Consider the following 26,133-nt stretch of genomic DNA (forward strand, 5'->3'; position numbering starts at 1 on the left):
GGGAGACTCGAGCATTTTTCAAAGGGACCATGGTTTGGGATTAAAATTTGTTATTTAATTGAAAAATAATGTCTTCTGATAAGTTGCAAACGTCTGCGATCTATTCTTCACTGTTCCCCGTGTATATTATCTCCCGACAAGTTAGCAGATGTGAAGAACAGTGAAGAATAGAATAAAAACAGTGAACACAGTGAACACAGGATCATTTAAGAGAAAAACACAGTGCAGAACACAGTGCAGAATAGATTACAGATGTTCGGCACATCTGCTTACTTGTCGGGAGATACGCGCGGAACGGTGCGCCCAAAATAGCATGTGAAGAACAATATATATGTGTGTGAAGAACAAATTGCAGATGTTTAAATACATCTGCAATGTCTTCTTCACACATATATATTGTTCTTCACATGCTATTTTGGGCGCACCGTTCCGCGCGTATCTCCCGACAAGTAAGCAGATGTGCCGAACATCTGTAATCTATTCTGCACTGTGTTCTGCACTGTGTTTTTCTCTTAAATGATCCTGTGTTCACTGTGTTCACTGTTTTTATTCTATTCTTCACTGTTCATCATTGTGTTTTTTTAATTAAATGATCGTTCTCGAGCAGGGGAAATACTGTTATTCTGGTCACCTAGCAACCCTTACGTTTAAAACGCATTGCACTCGCATTGCACTTGCAATGATTGCGAGTGCAATGCATTCTTGATGCATCTCCATAGACTTGAATGGGACGGGAAAAACGCAAGCACGCGCGTGAAAACCAACGCTAATGAAGAAAGACCCATTGAATACAATGGGACAGAGTGCAATGCAAGTTCTGCGCGTCAAATGCACGCGCAGAACTCGCGCGTGAAAAACGCCAGTGTGGAAGGGGCCTTAGGCCTCTCTCACACTTGCGTTTTTGACGCGCGATTTTTTAACGCACATTTAAATCTCGGCATGCTCTACTTTTGCAAGTCACGCACGTGAAAAACGCACCATACAAGTCTATTGAGACGCAGCAAAAACGCATTGTACTCTGAGACACTTGCAAGTGCAATGCAAGTGCATTGGGTTTTTCACGCATCAATTGCCATAGAAAAGATAGAGCTCAGTCCTGAGTCCTTTCACGCGCATTACCTGCGTGTGAAAAACTCTTTGAAATTGCATTGAAATTGCATTGAAAACGCGCATGAAAACTGACTGAAAACTGATTGAACTCTGATGCAAAACGTCAGTTTTTCACTGACCAAACCCTGATCGCACCCTGGTCAGACTCTGACGTGATCTGCAACGCAAGTGTGGAAGGGACCTAACTCATAGACCCAGGCACCGTGACTGTGGTAATCTTCTTATATTTGTTGTCCTTGGCCTCCTTCCTTCTAAAATAAACTTATAATAATATAAGTTTAATAATAATGCTAAATATATATAATGCTAATAATATAAGCATTATATTAGCATTATAAGCACTAAGTATAATAATGCTAATGAGCCTGAAGGGCTCTGAAGGGTGTTAACAAAGCCCCTTCATGCTCTTAGTTCACAGGCTATTTCATTGTCTCCCCCTCCACTTCTGCTCCCTTTGCACTCTGCCCCCCACTGTCCCCCACAGCTGGAGGGGGAAGTGCTCCTGCACTGGCTAAAAGCCTGTTAAGCTGCAGCGAGGACAAGCTCTGGTAACTCCCCCAGGAGCTTTTCAGCCATTAGCATAATTTTTACATTTGATTTTAGAAGGAAGGCATGGATGACAAATATAAGAAGATTACCACAGTCATGGTGCCTGGATCTATGAGTAAGTGCCCCTGGTTTATCCATGCTTGATTTTGATGGTAAATTTCCTTTAAAAGATTATAGATGAGAGGATCTATACATTGGTTCTAAAATTTGGTACTTATCTGGTATTTTTCAGGCACCCAATCAAATCTTTTCTGATCAACTTCAGACAAATCTTTCAAAATGGCGGCTATTTAGTACTGTCATTCATTCAAGAGTTTAGGGAGCTATTAGCAAAGGAAAAGTCATAACATTTTTAAAAAGTTAAAAGAAACGCAAGACAAAAACGCAAGAAGACCATAGCAGGCGATATATATACATTTCCAAGACAATTTGAGAAACGCTGGTTTGGGCCATTTCAGACCAAATTCAGACCGAATCTTGGAATAATTTCTCCTCTTGAAAAATTATTCTATATCCATTTCAGAAAAGAAATATATGACTCTTTAGAAAATGCGTTTTATTACAATAAAATGTTTTTTATTACAATACTGGATTCTAGTTACATTAGCTGAAGAGTGAGGCGAGACACTGTGCATTATTCTGTACATCTTCTTAATGACATATACTATAAATACATAATAATGTAATATCATGTATCATGCACATTTAGCATCTAGTAACCATAGGGGCAGTTACCCGAGAGCAGCTCGGCCCGAGAAAAACGTTCAACGTGGTGGAGGGATTTCCTGCACCGAACCTCGAACCAGACTGAACCGAAAAGTTCCCGGATATGAGGTTTGGTCTTGGAAATCCCTCCAGCACATTTTTCTTAGACTGAGGCAATTTGTGGGTAACCAGCCATTAATGGTACTTTAATAAAGAACATTACTATGAATGACAGATAATAATTGCATGATACAATCAGTATCCACCATGGATTTGAGACAAAGGACCCATTCATTCCCTGTGCTCAGATCATCATATTTTCATACAACACTTGCTATATATTGGACTAGTTAAAGTTTATAAATGTGAAAGGTACCATATATAGGAGGGAAATCTTTAAAAATTCTATTCCCCAGTGATTCAATATGCTAATTAATAAATCTGATTAGCTGTGAATAGGGACCATGGGGAATCAATTCTTCCATCGCTAACCATATCTGTAAATCACTACTCCACACAATGGCTTAAATCAAAAAGGCTAATGATGTCTTAAAGGCGTATTCCAGGGTAAAAATGTTAATTTAAGTTCTTAATATGGAATCATTTAGGATAAGACAACCAGTACTCCCTTTGAGTACAACAGCTCCAACCTTTGTGGAGTGGCTGAACCAAGTCACTGCAGTTAAGTTCCCATCCACTACACAGAGAAAGGAGCCCGTAAAACTGTTAGGAATCTACTTACTTAACATGTCCTGATGGTAGGATCCAACTAATCCCTAATCCCCTTTTATCATTTTCTAAAGCTTATATAAACGTATTTTTTTATACTTTCTTTTATTTTTATGCAACTAACCTGCCAAGGTTATTGGGGCGTGGACTAGCCGCTGTAAGCTTTGGGGCTATGGCTACTCCACTGCCCACATAGCCTCTGGAGAGCCTCCACCTCTTGTGCATCCATGCCCTCTGTGAAGACAGTGGTATGGTCCATAGAGGCATAGTGACTCCTAGTGACTCCGGCTTACTGGAGGACCTGGAGAGTATGTACATGGCTCCCATCTGGCCAGCGATGTGCAGGAAGCCACTTCATTTACAAGCGGCATGGAAGCACAGGGGGCAGGTCTGCAGAGGCTACGTGGAGCAGCCTTCGCCCCAGAGCTCACAGAGGCTTCTCCACTCCACAGTAGCCTCTGTAGGTAATTTGAATAAAAATAAAGTTAAAAAAATCTTATAGTTTAGGTGATTCGGGATGAGTTAGATTTGGAGAATCTACTGTCAGGATCTACTAAGTAAGTAGATTCCTGGCGGTAGATTTCCTTTAAAATATTTTTCAAGCCTGCTGCCAGTAGGACCACATAGTTGCCAATGTTACTGTGTAAGCCAGCACAGCCACCAGATACACACGGAATAGAAGGACATCAAGGACATATCCAACTTGCAGCCATTCCTTGGCTATGTCCCGGTATTCATCTCTTTTCTCGAGATACTGTCGAATGGATGCGATCTCATGGAGGATACTGTCGACAACAATGGAGCTCTCTTTTGTTGGTAGAATGGCTCCTACTGATCTTTCATAATCTTTTGAACTTTCTGAGTTGTAGTGGGTAAGTTTAGCTGTAAGTGTGGAAAAATTGGAAAATTTGGTCCAAAAAATATATTAGGGCAAAGTAAACAAAATGCACAAAGAATTAAAATGTACTATAATATTCAATAGAAAAAAACACTAGGTGAAGCTGCCACTGACTTACTAAATGTCATCTTTTATAGACCAGAGTCATGTAGAGGAAAGATGGTTTCACTATCCTCACATGCCAGGATGCTTTACTGATGGAGTTGATAGGCGTATAGTCGTTAATGACTGCTCAAAGGTGGCTAGCAGTTATTTATGCAACAAAGTAAAAAATTATACAGGACGATTTGGGACACTAAACCACCGTCCTGTTAGGACCAGTGTGTGGTTTAATGTCCCAAATCGCGCTGACAGTTTCCCTTGAAAGGACATCTATCACCAGATCAAGGATTGTACACCAAGCACACTGACATACTGGTGTGTGCTCTCTCTTGCAGGAGCTGCTCTTATTTTAGCTTCTTATGCTTATGCTTCTCGTTTTTAAGGAAAAAATACTTTTAAAATCATGCAATTGAGTCTGAGGGGCTCCAACCTCTATATAAGTTAATAGAGCCTGGAGCCCCTCAGATTAATTTGTATAATTTTTAAAGCCCCCTTTTTCTTTCCATATCACATACCAAACAGTATGACAATGTGCTTGGTGTACAAGCACATTGTATATAGTAAATGTTATATCCCTGTAGACCCCTATATCTATTTAGGCATTTTAAGTCATCTTACCGGTGCTACTGTTCTCCACCTGTCTGGTCATACTGGAACTGTGAATACGAGATACAGTAAATTTCTTATTGTCTCGGATACATAGTAAAACTGTAATCTTTTCCAGGACCAGTTTCTTCACCCATTCAGGAACATGAGGTTGAAGATCTTGCTTGTGTACTAGCCGTACAATGAGTATTGTCTCTGTCAGACTAATGACCAGCAGAGCCATACAGACCACAAAATATACACCTACAAAACAGAAGATAGATAGTAGAAAGGCAATGTATCCCCAATGATACCTCATCATTACAGAGACCTCATCATTATAGAGACCTCATCATTATAGAGACCTCATCATTACAGAGACCTCATCATTATAGAGACCTCAACATTATAGAGCATTTTGAAACTCTATGATGTCTTGTCCTCCCAGGAAAATATAAATAAAAAAATACATTGACAACTGGGAGGCGGTATGGGGGAGGGGCTTACAGGCCTATAATTTCATGGAGAAGAACTAGATCCTTTTTTGAATATTTGCACCACATTCACCTTGCACCAGTCACTTGGCACCACACCAGTCATTAGGGAATCTCTGAAGATTTTATACAATGGAACAGCAATAACAGAACTGAGTTCTTTGAGAACTCTGGGGTGTAACCCATCTGGTCCAGGAGCCTTGCACACATTATTTTATTGAGCTTAGATTGAATTGATGTCTACATTCAGTCAGTCTAGTATATTAAACCACCCACACCAGATGTTCTTTCTTCTTTTGTATAAAAAGAGCATAAAAACCTATTTAGTATCTCCACCTTCCTGTGGTCAGCTACCAAACCCCCATTTCCAGTATATACAGGTCCAAAATGCTCTAATTAATTTTTTCACATTTAAAGGGGTTTGCCCATTAAAGAAATTTCTCAAATTCCTAGTGATGTTTAAACAAAAAAGATCATTTTAACCCCCTTACTTTATAATTTTATTGCTGTTTCAGCTCCTATGACTCTTATGGCCAGTGTAAAATTGGAGAGACACTTTATGATAGTGCTATGAGATGCTGTGAGCTGACAATGCGCTTAGATTATCAGGATACAGGTTTATCTACACTTTTATTAACTTCTGAGCATTCTATTAGTATCTGACAAATAGAAAAAGAGAGACAGATCAGAGATGAGAGATGATGAGATCCATGAGATGGATGTAAAACAACATGACACTCTCAACTCTTCTAACTAACCTTTAACACACACAGTCAGCTCTGCTACATGACTCCCTCCCGGATAAAGACCTTATCCTGTCTATAGTTTGTAGAGTAAGTCTCTGCACACTGCTGCTTGCCGACAGGAAGTGCCTGTGTCTGAGCTGGTCTTGCAATGCAGGGGGAAGGGAAGGAGGCAGAGAGCATTGCAGTGTGCAGGTAAGAGACGGTATTCAGGAGAAGAATCCAACCTTAGTCAGAAGATTTATGGTAGGATCCAGGAGCAGACAAAATTGTGTACACCAGGACCGATAAAGACAGGTTGGAGTTATATCTGTGAAATTCTGTATTTTAACAGTGCATTAGATAATGTGTTATTTTGTAATCATGAGTATATTTGAGAATCTTATCTTTGTGGGTATACCCCATTAAATGCTTAAATATTTTTGGGTGGGATTTGTTTTTCTATCTTTGGCCACTTGCCTTTCATTTTGCATTTTGGCTGATTTTATTTCCTTCTTGCAGATTTGAGTACTGTATATACTCGAGTATAAGCCGACCCGAGTATAAGCCGAGACCCCTAATTTTACCACCAAAAACTGGGAAAACCTATTGACTGGAGTATGAGCCGAGGGTGTAGTATACAGCTAGCCAGCCCCCAGGTAGTATACAGTCAGCCAGCCCCCTGTAGTATACAGTCAGCAAGCCCCCTGTAGTATACAGCCAGCCCCCTGTAGTATACAGCCAGACCCATGCAGTATACAGCCAGCCCCAAGTAGTATACATCCAGCCCCAAGTAGTATACAGCCAGCCCCATGAAGTATACAGCCAGCCCCAAGTTGTATACAGCCAGCCCCAAGTAGTATACAGCCAGCCGCAAGTAGTATACAACCTGCCCCATGTAGTATACAGCCAGCCCCAAGTAGTATATAGCCAGCCCTAAGTAGTATACAGCCAGCCCCCATGTAGTATACAGCCAGCCCCCATTTAGTATACAGCCAGCCCCCATTTAGAATACAGCCAGCCCCCATGCAGTATACAGCCAGCCCCCATGTAGTATACAGCCAGCCCCCTGCCAAAAAAATGAAAAAACGTAATACTCACCCTCTGGTGTCCGGATAGTTGGCGCGGGTCCGATCTTCAGCGCGAGGCTCCCGATCTTCGGCGCGGGTCCCGGTGGCTCCTTTTCTCTTTCTTCTTTCGCCAGCAGAGTTCCGTCCATGCGATCTGCCGACGGGCGCATACTATGCGGCTGATGACGTCATAGTGTGCACCCGGACGCGACTCTGCCGACGAAAGAAGAAAGAAGAGAGAAGACGAGCTGCCGGGACCCGTGCCGAAGATCGGGAGCCTCGCACTGAATATCGGGACCCGCGCCAACGATCCGGACACCGGAGGGTGTGTATTAAATTTTTATTTTTTACTTGACTTGTGTATAAGCCGAGGTGAGTTTTTTCAGCACATTTTTTTGTGTTGAAAAACTTGGCTTATACACGAGTATATATGGTAAATGTTTTGTAATTTATGAAGGCTTCAGGTGACCCATAAGATTTATAATTTTTGAATGCCTTTTTGTTTTCATTTATTGCCCTTTTAACTGTAGCTGTAATCCATGCAGGATGTAATCTAGCACATAAATACTTATTACCTATAGAAATACATTTAGCAGTACAGGGACAGAATATAGATTTGAAGGTCACCCATTTTCATTGTATTCCTAGAACCTTAGAGTCATTCTCCTCCCATCAGGCCCTGTGCCATGTGCAATTTGATAAATCAGCTTTTTCTGGTGTGTATCTTGATCATTAATCATAGACAGATTACAATGGTTAGATTGATAAATCTTTCCCTATAAAGGGTGTCAGAAGAATATTTCCATTCTTTTTGTAGTGCCTCTTCTTCCACATGTTCCTCTTCTTCCACATGTAGTAATATAGCTCAACCACTATACAGATAATGTAGTTGCTTTTCTCTCTTTGGTCTAATCTCTGTGTTGACCCCACCACTGGAAAAAATCATTTAAAGCAGAATTTCATATATTTTGTAACATTTGTGCCAAAGTCTCTGTGACTCTGTCCACAGAGTGTGAGTTAGGTGGCATTAATTTTCCTCTGTGTGTTGTGTGTGAACTGTGGCTTATGTTGCTACTGCATTGGCGTTGATTTAGCTACACCCTGCAGCCTGGCCCTGTGCAGCAAGGCCTACTAGAGTGATGGACGGCCTGTCCAGTCAGCTGAGTGGGGGCGGCATCCTGGATCTCCTTTATATACCTGCCCAGTTCCATTACATCTTGCTTGTTCTGCTAATCTCCTCATACCTTTTCCCTATTACCTCATGTTAGCACTTTGCTTTCCTGTGTATTCAACCCCTGCTACGTTTACTCAACCTTTCTCTAGTACTTTGATTCTGTGCCTTCGCTGCCTTCTTGGTTTAGACCCCACCCAGGCACCTTGACAGTCATCATATTAAGGACAGGTATTGGTATTCCACTGAATCTCCCCTTCATTTATTTTTGCTTTGACAGCAGATGTTCTGCTTTTTTTCTCTTTCTTCTCTTTAATGTGCTCTTCTTCATTACATCTGTTTTCCTTTTATCACCTCATAGACATTGATGTATCTCTTCAGATCATTAATTTTTATTGTGCTTCGACATCTCAATAATATTCAGACATAATTTTACTATTTGATTGTTCTGCACTGATATCGTTTTTAGCTGCAATAAAAATCAGGAAAGCCTTGGAAACATAATTAGACTTTGGGACACAATGGACCATGGTAGCTCAAGGAGAGAAAGCAGAGTGTATAGTAAAAAAGTTCTAAAATGACCCTTTGTTTTAGAATATAAATGTGAAAATATACATGTATGTGTAATGTATAGTTATAATATAAGGTGTCCTATTTTCTAGTCTATTCGGGGTGCTTCCTTCAGTTCCCAGCCTCCTCTTTGTTTCTCTGGAATGATAACCAGCTTCTCAGACTAGTCCATGCTCTGGTAGTATTTCATAGTCTAAACCACTCCCCCTGCTTTTGGTTGGTTGATCTAAAAAAAGGGGGACGGTCTCAGACTATTAAAGCTCAAAGAGCATAAACTCACTTAGGAACCTGATCGACACCTCACAAACAAAGAGGAGGCTGGGAATTAGAGGAACATCCCAGAATATCATTTTAAACATTATACAGGGAAAACAATAAATCTGAGAAATAGGATGTGATATCTTACCTATCAATGGGGTTCCAATGGCTGTAGCTGGTAAAGTGTCGGATACAATGATGAGAAACACAGAGTACCCCAGAAGGAGGGTGATCTTGAAGGAAACCCTTTCACCGCTGTCAGGAGGGAGATAGAACCCAATAATATCCATAACCATGAGGAACATGCTAGGGAGAAGTAGATTTACAGCATAGAAGAGGGGTCTTCTTTTGATGACGACCTGGAACATTTATGATGAAAATTAGTCTATTAGTGCAAAAAATTACTTGACTTGTGCAGTTAGCTTTGTGTTTCAATCCTGCTCCCTTCTGCTGAGCGACATAATACGCTCAGTGGTGGCAATAGAAGCCTATGGCGAGTGGACGCAATGTCCCCCAGCATCCAACATCCTGGGGAAACACCCGTAATATCGGCAACAGCCAACTAGCGGCATAAGTCATCTGGCAAGGTATCGCACCGTATATGAATACACTGGGATACCTCTATGGGGTATGTTGTAAGGACATGTCTGAAATCCATCTGACGGATGTTTTTGTATGGGGAAAAAACATGAATCAAGCCTAAGTAACAAAATGTATTTCTTATATCATGTATTTATAGATGCTGATCGATCATAATGCAGTGGATTGTGGTCCCCATTATGTTGCCAACATTTACCAGCCTCAAAGGGGAAACAAAGGCTTGTAACCATTTATGACTAGGGATTCCATTCCTATTGTTTCATCTGATAATGTTATTGCCCGTAATGTCTTATTTTGTCCATATATGTATCCCATGTTCTATAAAGTGCTGTTATTTATTGTTTTTATTGCTGTAAGTGGACTTCAAATGTAATAAATTAATGATGGATGGAGTGGTTGGAAGGACATCCGCACACCCTACCAACCACTGATATGGGAGTGGTTATCATTGTGTAGGTGCGCACACAGTACTGACTGCACGGCCGCTTCAGTTCCCCGTAACCAGCAGGACATGGGGAAAAGCCAAATGCTTTAAACTGAAAATTTGCTCCGGGTGTTGGATAACCTAGCTATGTTATCGTCTCTCTTCTTGGCACCCAGATGTAAAAAGGAAATAATGATATGTTGACTAAAAAGTATACAGAACTTACATGGAACTTCATTTCTGCAAAGCTGTCCTCGTTCTCCACAAACATCCTGTACTGAGACAACACATGGAGCAGCTCCCACTCCCCTTTGTTCATGAAAACACTCTTGTCTTCCTTTACTTCTTCTGGCGTCCTCCATAAAGACACGTTGATGTCCTGAACTACAAAAAGATTTCATAATGTCATCAGTCTCAATCTCATAGAAAACCATTGCTTCCTTGAAGGACATTTGGTTATAGACCCTAAGCTTTCAAGATACAAGTGGTAGGTCACTGGTATGGAGATAGCTGTAAATCATGGGATAGCTGTAAATAGCTGTTGAATAGTTACATATTTATTCGTCTTCCAGGCTGGGTTAGGATTCATATTTTTCATTTGTTTTTCTCTATTTTATTTTAAAAGTAGATGAAAATAATGAAAGAGCTAGCTCTATCACATGATAAACACTAATGACATCCCTGTTCTTTGTCAGTATTCTAAATGCATCATTTTTTTTCACGCCCGTATGATATCCACTGATCCGTTTCCTTCAGGTTCACAAAAAAAACCTGAAAGTTTGTGAAAATGACATGGCAAAGCACCTTCTGAGAATAAAAAACATCTGTTTTTGCTAACACATTGCCTTCTATGGAAGACAATAAAGGGTCAGTATGTTATCCGTGGAAATCATGGATAGAATACTAATGAAGAAAACACTATACAAAATTTAGTGTCTAGAGGTGTATGGAGAAATACAGTGGGTACAGAAAGTATTCAGACCCCAGAAATTCTATTGTAACATTGGCCAGATCTGTGCCTTGCCACAAGTCTGTCTCTGAGCTCCTAGGGCAGTTCCTTAGACCGCATGATTCTCATGTGCTCTGACATGCACTGTGAGTTGTAAGGTCTTATATAAGGTGCTTTTTCTAATCAAGTACAATCAGTTTAATTAAACATCGCTGGACTCTAATGAAGGAGTAGAACCATCTCAAGGAGGATCAGAAGGAGATGCACAGCAAATGAGTTAAATATGCGTGTCACATCAAAGGGTCTGAATATTTATGACCATGTGATATGTCAGTTTTTCTTGTTTAATAAATTAGCAAAAATGCAGCATTTATGTACATTGATGAGTAAATAAAATAATTATTTTTTTGATCTTACCAACTGGTTGCAATGAAACAAAGAGTGAAAAATGTAAAGGGTCTCAATAATGAAGGATACATAACCTACTTGTATGTAACCAGCTGGTGAATGTCAGAGAACAATTCTGTAAGTCAAAGGGGAAGTTGTAGATATTGAGGCTGCAGGCCGTCACCACTTGGATGGGCTTGTAGTTCTGGACTCTGCCTTCATGGTTGACGTAGACATAGGGAATATCTGGAGACTTTCCAACATCCACACTGTGTGACATAGAAGAATGCCTCATTTACAGGTTTACAGTATAAAGATAACAGGTGAGATATTCATGTACAGAAGGTATAAAATAAAGAACATCTATTGAGAAACTTAGCAAGTAAAAAGAAAGTGTAAAAAGAATCCATCTTCGGGCACTAATAACTTTTGCATACTTCGGTGTATGGATCTATGTGTGGTGTCATTTTTTTGGCAGGATGAGCTGAGTCTTCTTTGCTACATTTGTGTGCTATTTTATATTACAGGATGTGCTATTTTATATTACAATGCCAGGAATAACCTTTATTATATTGATAGATTAGATATTTATTTTTTAACTTTTCTTTTTTTTTTTGTTTTACTATTTTTCTGAGGGTACTTTACCCCCCTAGAGTGTCTGATCCTACCATACCTAGTACAGAATGGTAGTATATGGGGATTTTACACATGATCTATTACAATCTGACAGTGGCACATTGTAACAGATCTTCAGAAATCATCTAATCTTGGGATCGTCCAGCCAGGATGGCGGTGCCCACTCGCTGCTAATGAAGCTGTTAAAAGTTAAAACCTGTGATAAGTGCTAGTGCTGATTGCTCATCCCATGAGCCCTCTCCATACTCCTGCAAACAACGTGTGAGGTACTAAAGAATCAAAATGCTGCCTCATAAATTGATGAAGCAGTCTGGATTTGGCCCACAGGTCATATGTTTGACATGTATGTCCTAGAGCCTAATCCAGGGGCACTTACTCTTAGATCCAGGCACCGTGACTGTGGTAATCTCCTTATATTTGTTATCCATGGCCTCCTTCTTTCTAAAATCAACTTTTAAAATTACGGTAATGAACAAGAAGGGTTCTGGGGGCGTGCTATAGCTTCACAGGCTGCTACACTGTCTTACATTTCTCCTACTCTTTTAGCACTTCCCCATCCTTTTGCCTGATAATCTCACTGCAACAGGGGAAGATTCAGCACACAGTGGAATGGTGGAATGGTGGAAGTGTTCTTGCACAGTGTAACAGCCTGTAAAGTCACAACATGGAGGCACTCTGGTAATGGTGCCCCACACGAGCCCTTTAGGCTCGTTAGCATAATTTTCAAAGTTGAATTTAGAAGGAAGGAGACCATGGATAACAAATATAAGATTACCACAGTCCCAGGACATGGATCTATTAGTAAGTGTCCCTGGTTTATCAGGCTTAATTTTGATGGCAGAATTTCCTTTCAAAATTACAGAATATCAAATATGTTTTATGAGAAATTGAAGTTCATAACCAGTTAAAGGGTAAAGTGCACACATATGTACTTTAGCTTTCTCCTTTGCCGGTTGTACTAATTCTATGTAGAAATGTTTTAAACAATTTTAACGCACTAATTGTTTCTTCTATTCCATAGAAAAATTAGTAAATATTGCAAAAATCTTTTAAAGCAGCCAAAATGTTACCTACAATTCATTGATCAGAATATCGGGAACCCAGATCTTCTCAGTAGGGATAGAAATTTGAGACACGTTTTCATACTCTTTTGGATCCCAGGTAAGAAATTCATCAACCCAAAACTATTAGCAATGCAAAGTAAGACAAAAGTCAAGAGCATAAAGAAGCATAAAAAAACTTTCCAGAATGAATGAAAAGGAAAAAAACATGCATTCCAATTATAACATAAAATTGTGTATTTATAACATATATATGGTCATATTGTCATATTTTTGTCTTAAAGGGAACATCTTTGCCCCTGGCTCACATATAAAGTAATCATATGGATTTGTGAGTAAAGTGTGGTGCATCATAAGTATATTTGTTGTCAGACAATCCATGGCCTGAATACTGAGAAGTTGAAATTTTTACAAAATCCAAAAGAAAATTTTGGTGAACCATGGGCTGTGCCGTTAGATCAATTGCAGCCTCTCTTGCCCAGTCTGTATAAATTATGATGTGCCACATATGGGTTTAGACATGTTTTTTGAAACTTATATGAAAAGGGGCGTGGCTTCTAAGAAAAGGGGAAAGGTCTGCACAAAGTGGGTGGGGCCTAAGCAGCTATACTGTGCATCATAAATGAGTCAAACTTGGAATTCATCTTTGTAAATAAAGCCAACTAACATCAAGTGAGTCCGGACAGTGGTAACAGGGGTAGATTAAGACTGCCTAGCCTGGGGCTGTGTGAATATTATAGCCCCTACATGTCTGGGGTCCTACACATGGTACTAGAATCAGCTTCTTGGAGAATGGAAGATGTGTCCCTTCTTTCTGCAATTTCTGGACCATAGGAGGACCTTTAAGGTCCTGAAAATAGCTGTTGTGTACATGTATATTTAGAGCAGGAATGGATGTACAAGGGTTTAATGGGTGATGGTCCTCCTCAGTATAAAATTTGTTTAGTGGTTTGGGTGGTCATGGGCGCCCTAGAAGACTTGGGCCCCGGGCTCACGCCCAAACCGTCTGTCAGATCTGCTGGAAGGGCCACCTCATCTGCTGGTCCTTCTACGCTCCATGCTGACAATGCTAGCGGTCCTCCCTGAGTTTCTGCGCGTCTCCGCGCTGGCTCCGCCCCCGGTCCGCAGCGAGTTTACCCTGCTGCACGCGCGGGGCTGCGGGCATCCAGGACGTGTGCGCTTTAGGGAAATTACATTTTTATTCATAGTGCTGACAAAGGAGTTTTTGAAATGAACATGCCATAGGCTATTGGAACCTGTATTCAGATAAAAAGGACGTCTCTGATGAAAGGTTCCCTTTAAAAAGAAGGAAATTGTTTATGATAAAGTCAATGTCTTAGCCATAACCAATAGTCTGGTCACCTTACCTGTCTGTACCATATGTACGTTGTAAGCACCTGGTTCTTCTCATCCTACATAGATGTATAATGTACAAACATTAATGAAATTCAGAACTTAACAACAGGATAGCTCATAATTGTAATAAGATATTATATTAAGCAGAATATTGTAGTATACTGTAGAAGGAATGGTGGCTACAACAGAAAAATTAACATACAGTAGGTGAATTCTTCATTAACTTTTATATTTGCTTTAACTCAAGAAACTCTATTCAGTTCCAGGATTGAAGCTGGACTTGTTGCACTGCAATGTTCTCACACTGCTGTGCAGTAAAATTGCTGCATTGACTTCTACTATTGATTTGTCTCTGCTCCGAGTAAAGTCTTTAACAGGTTTCCAGTTGATTATTAAAGCAGTGAGTCAGAAAAAAGGGTAGAGATTGTGGGGCAATTCAATACACATAACTAAGAGCACAGCAGTGGGGAGACACAGCCACATCCAACAAGTCCAGCTACAATCCTAGAATACAAATGCATTTTTCATGCTGCTACAAACAACACACATACTGCATTTCCAGGACTTCAAACTAACACGATTTGGAGTTTTTCCATTATCAAAACTTCTGCTAGATTCCCTTTAACAACGAAAGAGCACACTTAGAGCTATATGGTGTAATATTCCAAATATATGCAAACATGACTACAAGATGAATGACCATGACCAAGGGGATATCAACCCAAGGGGATGCATGTTCGCAACATATAAGATCTTCTATAAACAAATTGGACAATATCTTGTTTCCTTAGCTGCTAGATTGATTGGCAGTGTCTAGTAGAGTCTACCCATCCATAAAATAAAATTCTTGCTGATAATTTACCTATGTGTCCTTGATGACAAATGGCAGCTGTAAATTGACACCATGTGATATGGGAATATTGTGTATGATTCTGTCCTCATCAAAAAAATTGATTTACAGCTCACATCAGCAGATTCAGCCTGGTAAATACAACTTGCTTTATCTGGAATAAGCATCAGTATTGTTTTTACTTTGTCTTTAGTATTGATTTTATCTTCTTTTGGGTTGACATTTTAGAGACTTTGAAATGAGTTTTTATAGTGCTTTTCTAGTTCAATTTACAGTACTTAAACATTGGTTCCACAATAAATAAAAGATGTTTTCCAGCTGAAAAAAGTCTGAAAATTTCAACATGTAATTTTCTAATTTTTGAATGTGTTTTAAGTTTTTGCTGAGAGCAATATTTGCCCTTTCTTTCTTTGCAAGAAGCTTCCCTCTGTCTGTCTTCTTTGCTCTTTACTTTAGTCCTGAAATTCTGGCAGGAATTTCATGGAATATGTTATGCAGGTTGAGGGACAGTTAGGTTGAAACCCCTTCCCACCTGTTCCTACCTAATTGCCCAATCTACCCTTAGCAAGAGGTGACAACTGGTCAACTTTCCCTTCCTGCACTAAGGTGCAAGGTTTACCATCCCCACTAGTCATACCCGCAATCATGCTGGCACCAATTATTGGTGCTATCCTTCACATGCCAAAGGCAAATCCACCAGCAGCATTGTTGATGCTGCCATTTTTGAAGCAATCTTGTCTCACCCTGTGACTTCACAGTGAGTGACAATCCCAGTCAATATGGCGGAGTGCATGGGGCACCAAAATGCACCATCAATTACATGCCGCAGGTGCCTTTTCCCATGGCTTGTAAAGGATAGTTCCCACAATCAGTGACAGCGCAGATCGCAAGTGTTACTGGTGGGTGAGCAGACCGATTTAATGAGCTAACACCCGCAATCAGAGCAAACACTGATCCCAGTTCAGATTTAGGTTCTGGGATCAGCTGAACCTTCATACTGATGGGTCTGCTCATCACTACTCAGGACCCTTGGTGCCAAAGGAAGCAATGTAGTGTGGTAAGCACAAGCTAGCAGCTTCAATAACAATCTTCTTCATTACAAGCACAAAATATTGATATATAGGGAAATATCAATAGAGTGATATAAAGACACATACATAGAAAGAAATAACAGAATCCCTCAAGCATTGTGGATCCACATTCTATGTTGCTGCCTTTGATTCCAATGGTCCCCGAGTCCATATTATAAAAATTCTCAGTAATATTTATAGGCATCATGTGGAAGTATTGAGAAAAGACTTTCCCCTGACACAGTAGGGAGGAACATCATTCACTACAGGCTTTCTTTTTATTGGGAGAACATAAAAACGTGTGTAAAATATTGATCTTTTTAATTAACTTATATTAGAAAAGTGTTTATCCGACAATTTGTTTAATATTATAACTCGTAACTGTATTAAATATATTCTGGTTGAAGATTTTTACAAATTTTAAAATCTCGGATTTGTTTACCCTAATTTTTTGTGTACTTATTCATTTCTCTTAAAGATCCTCTTCCTGACCTGACTGTAAAATGCCTCAGGACGCCTGAAGAAACCTGTGGACACAGGTCATACAAGCTTGGATTTATCTCCTGCCCTACCTGTAACCTGACCAGATAGAAATTGTAGGTTTCTCAGTTTTGGCCAATTTGCATTGGGCATTGCGAGGGGTTCCCTCTTAATATTACCATGGTGGGTCATAAATGAGGTGAGGCAGGGACAACATTTTTGCACACATGGTTTATCCTACTTGATTGATAAAGGTCTGTTATACTTTTGTACCATATTAGCACATCTTTTTGCTTTAGTAGGGTAATAGTTGGATGTGCAGTATTAGAATATTGATGCAATATGACCCTTTACATTTAAAAAAAAAATTAAAAACCAACATGGCTGCCCACTTAATTTATACCCATTTCTGGTATCAGTCCACGTGTTCTGATCCTCACTGATTATACATCAACAACTAAATCAACCATAATACCTCTTTCCGTATACATATCACATCTTCCACTTACCACTCCTAGTATAGCGTACACCATGACGTCTATTAACACAGTGGTGGTCTTCCTCCAGTCGTGCACCGGTCTCACACCCTTCTTGTATCCCTCCATGAGCTTATCCGAAAGACGCAGAAGGGCTGGCTTGGAGGAATTATCCATCCTATGTGCTACGATAGTAGAAGAAAGAAGAAAAGTTCTACCTTTAGTAGGCATGACCGTCATGCTTCTAAGGGAACAATGTATGTACCGGTTACATGGTGTCAAAGATGTCGGTAAGTTGAGCTACTATAGGATGGTATAGGGATTAATGGCCGCACAATAGTCATGGCAATATCTCAATTTACCTAAACCATTGCAAGAATTCTAACAAAATCTGGATTTCTGTGATCATCTCAGACTGATGTCAAATTATTCCTCAAAAGGGATCATTCAACTTGTATCATCTCAGCGAAACCCCAAATTATACTTCTACTAACCGTGGCCATGTACTCTGATAGTTATCGATCTATCATTATTTGTTCACTGCAGCACAAAGTTTTTATGATAAATATCATCTTAAAGATTGTATTGTTTCTCGCAACAAGGATCCTTCTGATTTAATGTAGGCAGAACCCATTAGCTAGTATTACTTTCTATTAGAGGTTAGTAAGAAAAATCTGAAGAAATATTAGTGATATCCATGTTATAAAATTTTGGGATCCATTTTTTATTACCAAATTTCATCATTTTCCAACCATTGCCATCTTTTTCTTTATCAATTATGTTTATTTATTACATAATGACCTACTAATAGAATTACCTACTATATAGTAAAATAATTACTACATACTTGCTTTTATATATATACTAAGTACAAACTGAAAATTTGGGAGCCAAAAATAAAATCACTTTCATGGAAATTGGAAACCATTTGGCATTGTTACCGTGAAAATGTGATCAAAGCAGAACAGCAACAAAAACAATAAAAACTGATGACAATTAAAAAAAACCTTACCACAAACCCAAATGAGACATAGAAGTTGTCAATATGGATACCCTACGACACTATATTAATATTAACATCCTTTATCATTTGCTTCAATGACACTTTGATGCTATAAACCAAAAAAATATACAGTAGAGCTGAAATAGACTCTTGTACTGAAGGTAAGTACCACATTATCAAAAAGCAGAGAGCTCATAAACTAGAACTAAACTAACATATAATTAAAAATGAAACCTTCTACTGCAAACATATAGACCAACCATATACAGAGAAGAAGACCCCCCCTTCAACCAAGTCTCACATTTACTATATATTCTGGGCATCTATTTTGGGTAGACCGCCCCTGTACAAGAGTTTTTTTGTATAATGGAAGAACTAAAGAGTGGAACCTACCTGCACTGAACATGAAGAGAGTTGAGATGAGAAGACCGTGGTGGATCAGGCATCTTTTTGGCACCATTTTGCCCGATAGTTTCAGATAGGAGTTGAGATGCAATTAGGCACCAAGATATGTCAGGTTTACACCCTTCTGCAGAGGGCGCAAAATGCTAGATCTCCGAAGGTCCTTGCTCCTCAGGCTTTAGTTTTTCTTGCAGCTCTGGTATAGGGTCTCGTCCTTGGTTATCGGCCATATATTTTGGATTGGCACTGCCCTGTAGGCCCAAGGGGGTTTGATCTTCTATTCTGAACTGTTGTATCTTTCTCTTATGATCAGTTTGTTCTATGAATATTTTATGTCTCCAGCTTCTTCTCCTTCTTCAGTGGCAGTCTTAGTTTCTTACATGCTAAACCCTGGACCACACTTATCTCAGATATTTCCTAAATACATCTCCCTCACTATGTTCCTCCCTCTATCGCTAGCAGATCTTATCTGCTTGTTTGTCCATCTCTTCTGTCCCTTTTTTACTTGATGTTCAGTAACTTTCCTGGATATGTTTTCCTGCTGTCAGCATCTGGCAGCTTGTCACTCCTCTGCGTGATGTCACCCTGTAATCTAAGGAGTCGGGTTGAACTTATTGCCCCCTGCTCCCTTGCCCATTAGTACTGTCATGTCCACTCAATGCTAATCAGGCAGACGGATGGGTTTGCACAGAGCAATTAGTTACCTGAGATCGGATTAACCCTCCGTCTGCCACATCTACCTTGCAGAAATGCTCATATGCCATTGCTTTGAGTGTTGGCCTTGAATCCAATAAGACAGAGGTCAGAAGTATGGATAAGGTTTCAAGACTTCGTATTTGATGTAAAAGTCTTATGAAGGCTGCAGACCACAAGCCCTGGCTGGCTCCCACTTTGCTGTGGTTGCTTTCGAATTATAATCTTTCAAAGATCCATGCGCCAATTTTGAGTCATAGTAGGGAACGGGGAGTGAGATAACATATCATTACTACAGGCAGTTATGTACAAGATAGGTTCTTAAAGTTTCTTCCTAAGTTGAATTTGTATCTAAGTCGGAACTGTATATTTTATTATTGTAACTGCCGACAGATTTTTTTTTGTCCCTGGAACAAGTGGATTTTCAGAATTTTTTGCTGTCATGGGACCAAGGATTATCAATAAAGCTTTATTAAAGACAACTTACATCTGATCTTTGCAGCCTGGGACTATAGTAATAGCAGCTTCACCAGAGGTTACAGTGAGCAGAGAGGTCAGTCTTTAAGTCAGGTGTCTTTAAGTAGGGGACTTCCTGTATTAGACCTTGTTTTAGGCTTTTGACAAAATTTAGGAGGGGGCTGTAAGGACTATACCAGTAGCACTACATATGGATGTGGATAGTCTACCAGTGGGGTCAGGTCAGGGGCGTAACTACAGAGGTAGCAGCCATAGAAGCCGCTATGGGGCCCACAGTGTCAGGGGGCCCCGTCATCCGACCTGACACTAAACAATGAAGAATGTGCACCATTATATACATATTATGCTGCACATTGTGGTATATATATTGTTTATGTTATCGTTATGTGTGTATGTAAGCTGTATGTCTGTGTATGGCACTGTATGTGTGTATATGTGAGGTGTATATGCTCTATATGTGTGTAACAGTGCATACATGTGTATGTATGAGTGATTAACTGTATGTTTATGTATATAGGAATGTAATATATGTATATTTTTAAATCAGCAGGGGGTCCCCTTCAGAAGACTGCTATGGGGCACTGCCTATCCTAGTTACACCACTGGGTCAGGCTAACATGTGGGATATTTCAGGCCTTTCCATTGCAGTTGCATCTAAAGGATCATATTTGGACAGTCTATTCTATTTAAGCAATTGGAGTTGTCAAGGCAGGTTAAATGTTATCCTAGGGACTATAAGAAAGGCTATTGCCGAGTTGGAGTAGCGAGTGAACTGCATGTAGTGTAGAGTTGGCCACTATGAGGCCTTGAGAGATGGAGTTACAGTTACCACCGTGTTCACAATTTATTAATTTCTGTTGCTTACATGAGTTAATTTAGGTAAGGAATCCAACCTAATGGTTATAAATACCAAAAGAATGCAAAAGTTAATAATTGGGAGAGATTGGGAAGTGTTTGAGAGCAGAACTGTTCTAGTTGCCCATGGAAACCAATCAGAGCTCAGCTTTCATATTATAAACAGCTGTGGTAAAGTGAAAGCTGAGCTCTGATTCGATGTCATGAGCAACTTGAACAGTTCTGTTCTCAGAAACTTCTGATAAATCTCCCCCATGTCTATTGTACATAGTATATATCTATGGCTTACATATCCCGGCACATGTATGATATGGGACACACTCTCACAGCAATGTTAGTGTGAATAACCCATTTTATTATCCAAACTCAATAAGAAACAAACAATTCTGGAAACGCGACTCTATCCCAGCTCAGTCTGCGACTAAATCTAATTATACTACAATTACCTCTAGTAAGAGCGCTGACACCAGGGCTACAGATAGAGGCCGGAGACATGATGCTCAGTCTACATAATCAATTGATGACTCTTTCTCCATTGGGAATGGGATATATTTTGTTGGGTGGGGGCTGACTGCTGGATATTATCTTCTAATTCACCAATATGTTGTAATATCCAAAATATGGGTTCATGTTTTACATACAACTAAGCCATGTAAGAGATCGATTTTTACAAATTAGTACATTTATTATAACCATTTTTTGGTATAGCGTAAGGGGTTATAGGGTGAATTATTTCTACCCTGGTTATTATTTGCACCAAAAAAATGCCCCCAGTAAAAGAAAAAAAATAAACTCAGTACTTACCTTCAAGTGTTCCCCATGGCAGCGCTCTGCACACGCTACTACTAAAGAAGGAGGAGAGGAGGCGTAGAGAATACCAGAAGGTGAGTACTGATATTTTTTTATGTTGTGGGGGCAGTGTGCTGGTTACTTATATCCTTGGTGGAGGGGAGTGCATTGTGCTTGCTACCTATATACTGGGTGTGGGTGAAGTGTGCTGGCTAACTATATATTGGGTGGGTTGCAGTGTGCTGGCTACTTATATACTGGGGGACAAGGGTGCAGTGTGCTGGCTACCAATATACTGGGGGAGGGAATGCAGTGTGCTGGCTACCTTTATACTGGGGGAGGGGTGCAGTGTTATGGCTACCTATATACTGGGGGAGGGGGTGAAATGTGCTGAATATATGTGCTATATACTGGTGGATGCAATGTGCTCAATATCTATATACGCAAGGGGAAGTGTGCTGGATACCTATATATCGGGGGTGCAGTGTGCTTGCTATCTATTTACTGGGGAGCAGTGTGCTGGATAGCTCTATACTGGGGGGTGCAGTGTGCTGGCTACCTATATACTGGGGAAGAGGGGGTGGAGTGTGCTGGATACCTATATAATAGGGGGGTGCAGTGTGCTGGCTATTTACATACGGGGGAGCAGTGTACTGGATGCCTCAATCTTGGGGGGGGGCAGTGTGCTGACTATCTACATACTGGGGGATCCAATGTGCTCAATAAGTATATATGTGAGGGGCAGTGTGCTGGTTTCCTATATACTGGGGGGCAGTGTTCTGGATTCCTATATACCGGGGGCCAGTGTTCTGGATTCCTATATACTTGAGGGGGGGCAGTTTCTGGATTCCTATATACTTGGGAGGCAGTGTTCTGGATTCCTATATACTGAGGGGCAGTGTGCTGGCTACCTATATACTTGGGGGGCAGTGTTCTGGATTCCTTTATACTTGGGGGGAGGGTCTGTGGCCTGATACTTATGTACTGGGGTAGTGTGCTGGCTACCTATATACTTGTGTGGCAGTGTTCTGCATTGCTATATACTTGGGGGGGCAGTGTTCTGGATTCCTATATACGAGGGAGGCAGTGTTCTGGATTCCTATATACTGAGGGGCAGTGTGCTGGCTGCCTATATACTTGGGGGGCAGTGTTCTGGATTCCTTTATACTTGGGGGGACGGTCTGTGGCCTGATACTTATATACTGGGGTAGTGTGCTGGCTACCTATATACTTGTGTGGCAGTGTTCTGCATTGCTATATACTTGGGGGGGCAGTGTTCTGGATTCCTATATACTTGGGGGGGGGGCAGTGTTCTGGATTCCTTTATACTTGGGGGGAGGGTCTGTGTGCTGGCTACCTATATTCTTGTGTGGCAGTGTTCTGCATTCCTATATACAGGGGAAGGCACTGTTCTGGATTCCTATATACTGAGGGGCAGTGTGCTGGCTACCTATATACTTGGGGGGGCAGTGTTCTGGATTCCTTTATACTGGGGAGGTAGTGTTCTGGATTCCTATATACTTGGGGCAGTGTGCTGGATACCTATATACTTGTGTGGCAGTGTTCTGGATTCCTATATACTTGGGGGGGGGCAGTGTTCTGGATCCCAATATACTGGGGAGGCAGTGTGCTGGATACCTATATACATGTGTGGCAGTGTTCTGGATTACTATATACTTGGGGGGGGGCAGTGTTCTGGATTCCTATATACTTGGGGGGGGGGCAGTGTTCTGGATCCCAATATACTGGGGAGGCAGTGTGCTGGATACCTATATACATGTGTGGCAGTGTTCTGGATTACTATATACTTGGGGGGGGCAGTGTTCTGGATTCCTTTATACTTGGGGGGGGGGTCTGTGTGCTGTTGAATCATTCTCACTTCTCATCATCAGTTTGTTCTATGAATATTGTTAAGTCTCCAGCTTTAGCCTTGTTCTTCTTCTCCTCCTTTTACAGTCACTATGGAGAAGCTTTGCTGCTAAATTGTTTGCAAGATACTTCCATTTAGATACTACCAGTTAGACCTAAGAGCCTAAAAGATCCTCGTAAAGATTGACCAACTTTCAAGCAATGTCCAAGCTCATCTTTAGAAGTCAACCTCCGTACAATTGATTTCCTCAGCCATCTACATGCCCTGCCTTTCCTACTTATAGTATCAGGCTTCTCTTGGACCTTCTTCTGGTACCTCTAAGTCTATAGGCTGCCAATCTCATCAGCTTGTAATGGTGCCACCAACATTGCAAATTACCGTTTTCTACCAATGTCTACTTTGAGACAACCCCTTTAAGGTTTCCAGTACTATTTGCAGTCAGGGACAACATTGGGGCAGATTTCCTTACCCGGTCCCGTCGTGATCCTGCGGTGCGTTGTCCGACGTTGATTCAGGTCCAGGGCGATTTCTGTTGCGTGCAAGCGGGCGCCGATGCGCCAAAATCCGGTCGCGTGCGCCAAAATCCCGGGGCAATTTGGTGCAAAATGGAAATATTCGGGAAACCCGGTGAAAGTGCAGCGTTAGGAGCCTTAGTAAATGAGCCCCATTGTGTAGACTGGAAACTGAATAAATAACACCCCTGAGCCCTGAATAATTATTATTTCATGTCTACATTTACCTTGTTTGAATGGGGTGAGCGCGGCTCTTCTCTACGTGAGTCACATCATTGCAGGGATTTGTGCTGCTACTAAATCCATCTTTATAAATGTAATTTTAGCGGATCCTGTGAATAACCTGATTGAAACAGTGAAGGATATATCCCATTGTAATCTGACAATTACATCTATGTGTCTTCACGTTTCCGCTTCTTGTCACAGTCATCTCCATCTTCTAGGAGACCAAAACCCTGGATCTTAAATGGCCAGAGATTATTAAAATAGATTTTCCCTGTTTGTGTCTGGTGCATAATGAACCTGAGCTGAAGTATCAAATTCTTCCTGAATTCAATTGCTATAATGAGATTTCATTCCAGTACTGTAACTCGCTGATCTATAATTGTGTTTCTGGGAAGTCGCTTATATGAACAAATGTTATAATTCTAATCACAAAACAATACAAGGATGTCAGATGCTGCGCGATCAATACGATTAATAAGGAAATAAAACTAAGAGTCTTAATTAAACAGAAAACAGTGGAATCCTAAGAAATCGACCACTAGATGGCGTCTAGGATGAACATGTGCAGGACATTTACCACTAGATGGCGTCTAGGATGAACATGTGCAGGACATTTACCACTAGATGGCGTCTAGAATGAAAATGTGCAGGACAGTAACCCCTAGATGGCATCCAGGATTAAAAAATGTGCAGGACAGTAACCTCTAGATGGCGTCCAGGATGAAAATGTGCAGGACAGTAACCTCTAGATGGCGTTCAGGATGAAAATGTGCAGGACAGTAACCTCTAGATGGCGTTCAGGATGAAAATGTGCAGGACAGTAACCTCTAGATGGCGTCCAGGATAAAAATGTACAGGACATTAACCACTAGAGGGCGTCCAGGATAAAAATGGGAAGGACACTAAAGGGGTTTTCCCACGAATGAAAGTTCTCATATCTCAATCCCTTAGTGATGTCCACACAATAAAGATAATTTTATTTACTCTACAATGTTACTCAGTTTTATTGCTGTTTTAGCTCCTATCACTCCATAGGCTGCTCAGTGCAAAATCCCAGGCTGTAGGTGGGGACTCTCTAAGCAAACAAATTATGATCCATCTAGTTCTATGAGCTAACAGTGTGGTTAGATTATCAGGGTACAGGTGTATATACACTCTCATCGGGCTTCTGACATTGTACTAACACACTGACACATAAAAGGAGAGATGAGACAGATGAGAGAGGAGATGCATGAGATGCCTATTACACAGAGGCTGACAGACTTTTACACTGTAAGGCTATATTCACACTGCCGTTGCCCGCCCGTACCATACCGTAGCGGGCAACGGCAGTGTACGGGGAGAGGAGGAGGAGGTGAGCGCAGCTCACCCCCGCCCCTCTCCATAGCAACCTATGGCACACGGCGCCGTATTACGGGAAAAGATAGGACAGGTCCTATCTTTTTCCCGGGTACGGAACGGTACGGTGCCGCACGTGTGCGGCACCGTACCGCTCCCGTAGGGTGCCGTGCGCCCATTGCTGCCTATGGGGGACGTATATCGGCCGTATATACGTCGGCCGTATATACGTCCCCCATACGTTAGTATGAATGTAGCCTTACACTGTGAGGTCTGCTGCATCTCACAGATACGTGGCTGTTTTTGGTTGTTTTTAGTCTTTTGTGATTACCTTGTCATGTTTAAATAAAGATTGGAATAGATTCTTTTCAACTTTGGAGTTATTGTGTTGTGATAATCAGGTCCAATATACTTAAAATGGTATTCATGTTTTGTCTGGTATTTGGACTATATATGATAAAACTGGGTATTCTTATGGGTATTGATTGCCAACTCAGTAAAATGCCCCCTTCCTGTGATTCCCCCAACAAACTACATAATACCCCATATTCTGTAGCCTCCTCCTTATAATAACTGTTTCTTTGCCCTCTCCCACAAAATGTATAATGCCCCCTGTTCTGTAGCCCCCTCCTTATAATGCTTCCTTTTGTTTAGCTCTCTCTTTCTGTAGCTTCATGATGCCTAATACCTGATGCCTAATTAAAAATCCCCAGGACA

General features: G+C 40.8%; 1 protein-coding gene across 1 annotated transcript; it reads right to left on the reverse strand.

Moving 5' to 3' along the window:
• Window positions 1-2,252: 2,252 nt before the first annotated feature.
• Window positions 2,253-19,366, reverse strand: HTR3A (5-hydroxytryptamine receptor 3A). The gene is made up of 9 exons (XM_072155840.1): window positions 18,649-19,366; window positions 17,286-17,437; window positions 14,388-14,432; window positions 13,034-13,143; window positions 11,423-11,592; window positions 10,214-10,371; window positions 9,112-9,322; window positions 4,712-4,942; window positions 2,253-3,975 (listed from the first exon to the last, which is right to left on the reverse strand). The coding sequence occupies exons 1-9, from the start codon at window positions 18,713-18,715 to the stop codon at window positions 3,692-3,694; spliced, it is 1,428 nt and encodes a 475-aa protein (XP_072011941.1). The 5' UTR covers window positions 18,716-19,366; the 3' UTR covers window positions 2,253-3,691.
• Window positions 19,367-26,133: the final 6,767 nt, after the last annotated feature.

This window comes from Engystomops pustulosus, chromosome 6 (assembly GCF_040894005.1).
Source record: "Engystomops pustulosus chromosome 6, aEngPut4.maternal, whole genome shotgun sequence".
Taxonomy (NCBI): Eukaryota; Metazoa; Chordata; class Amphibia; order Anura; family Leptodactylidae; genus Engystomops; species Engystomops pustulosus.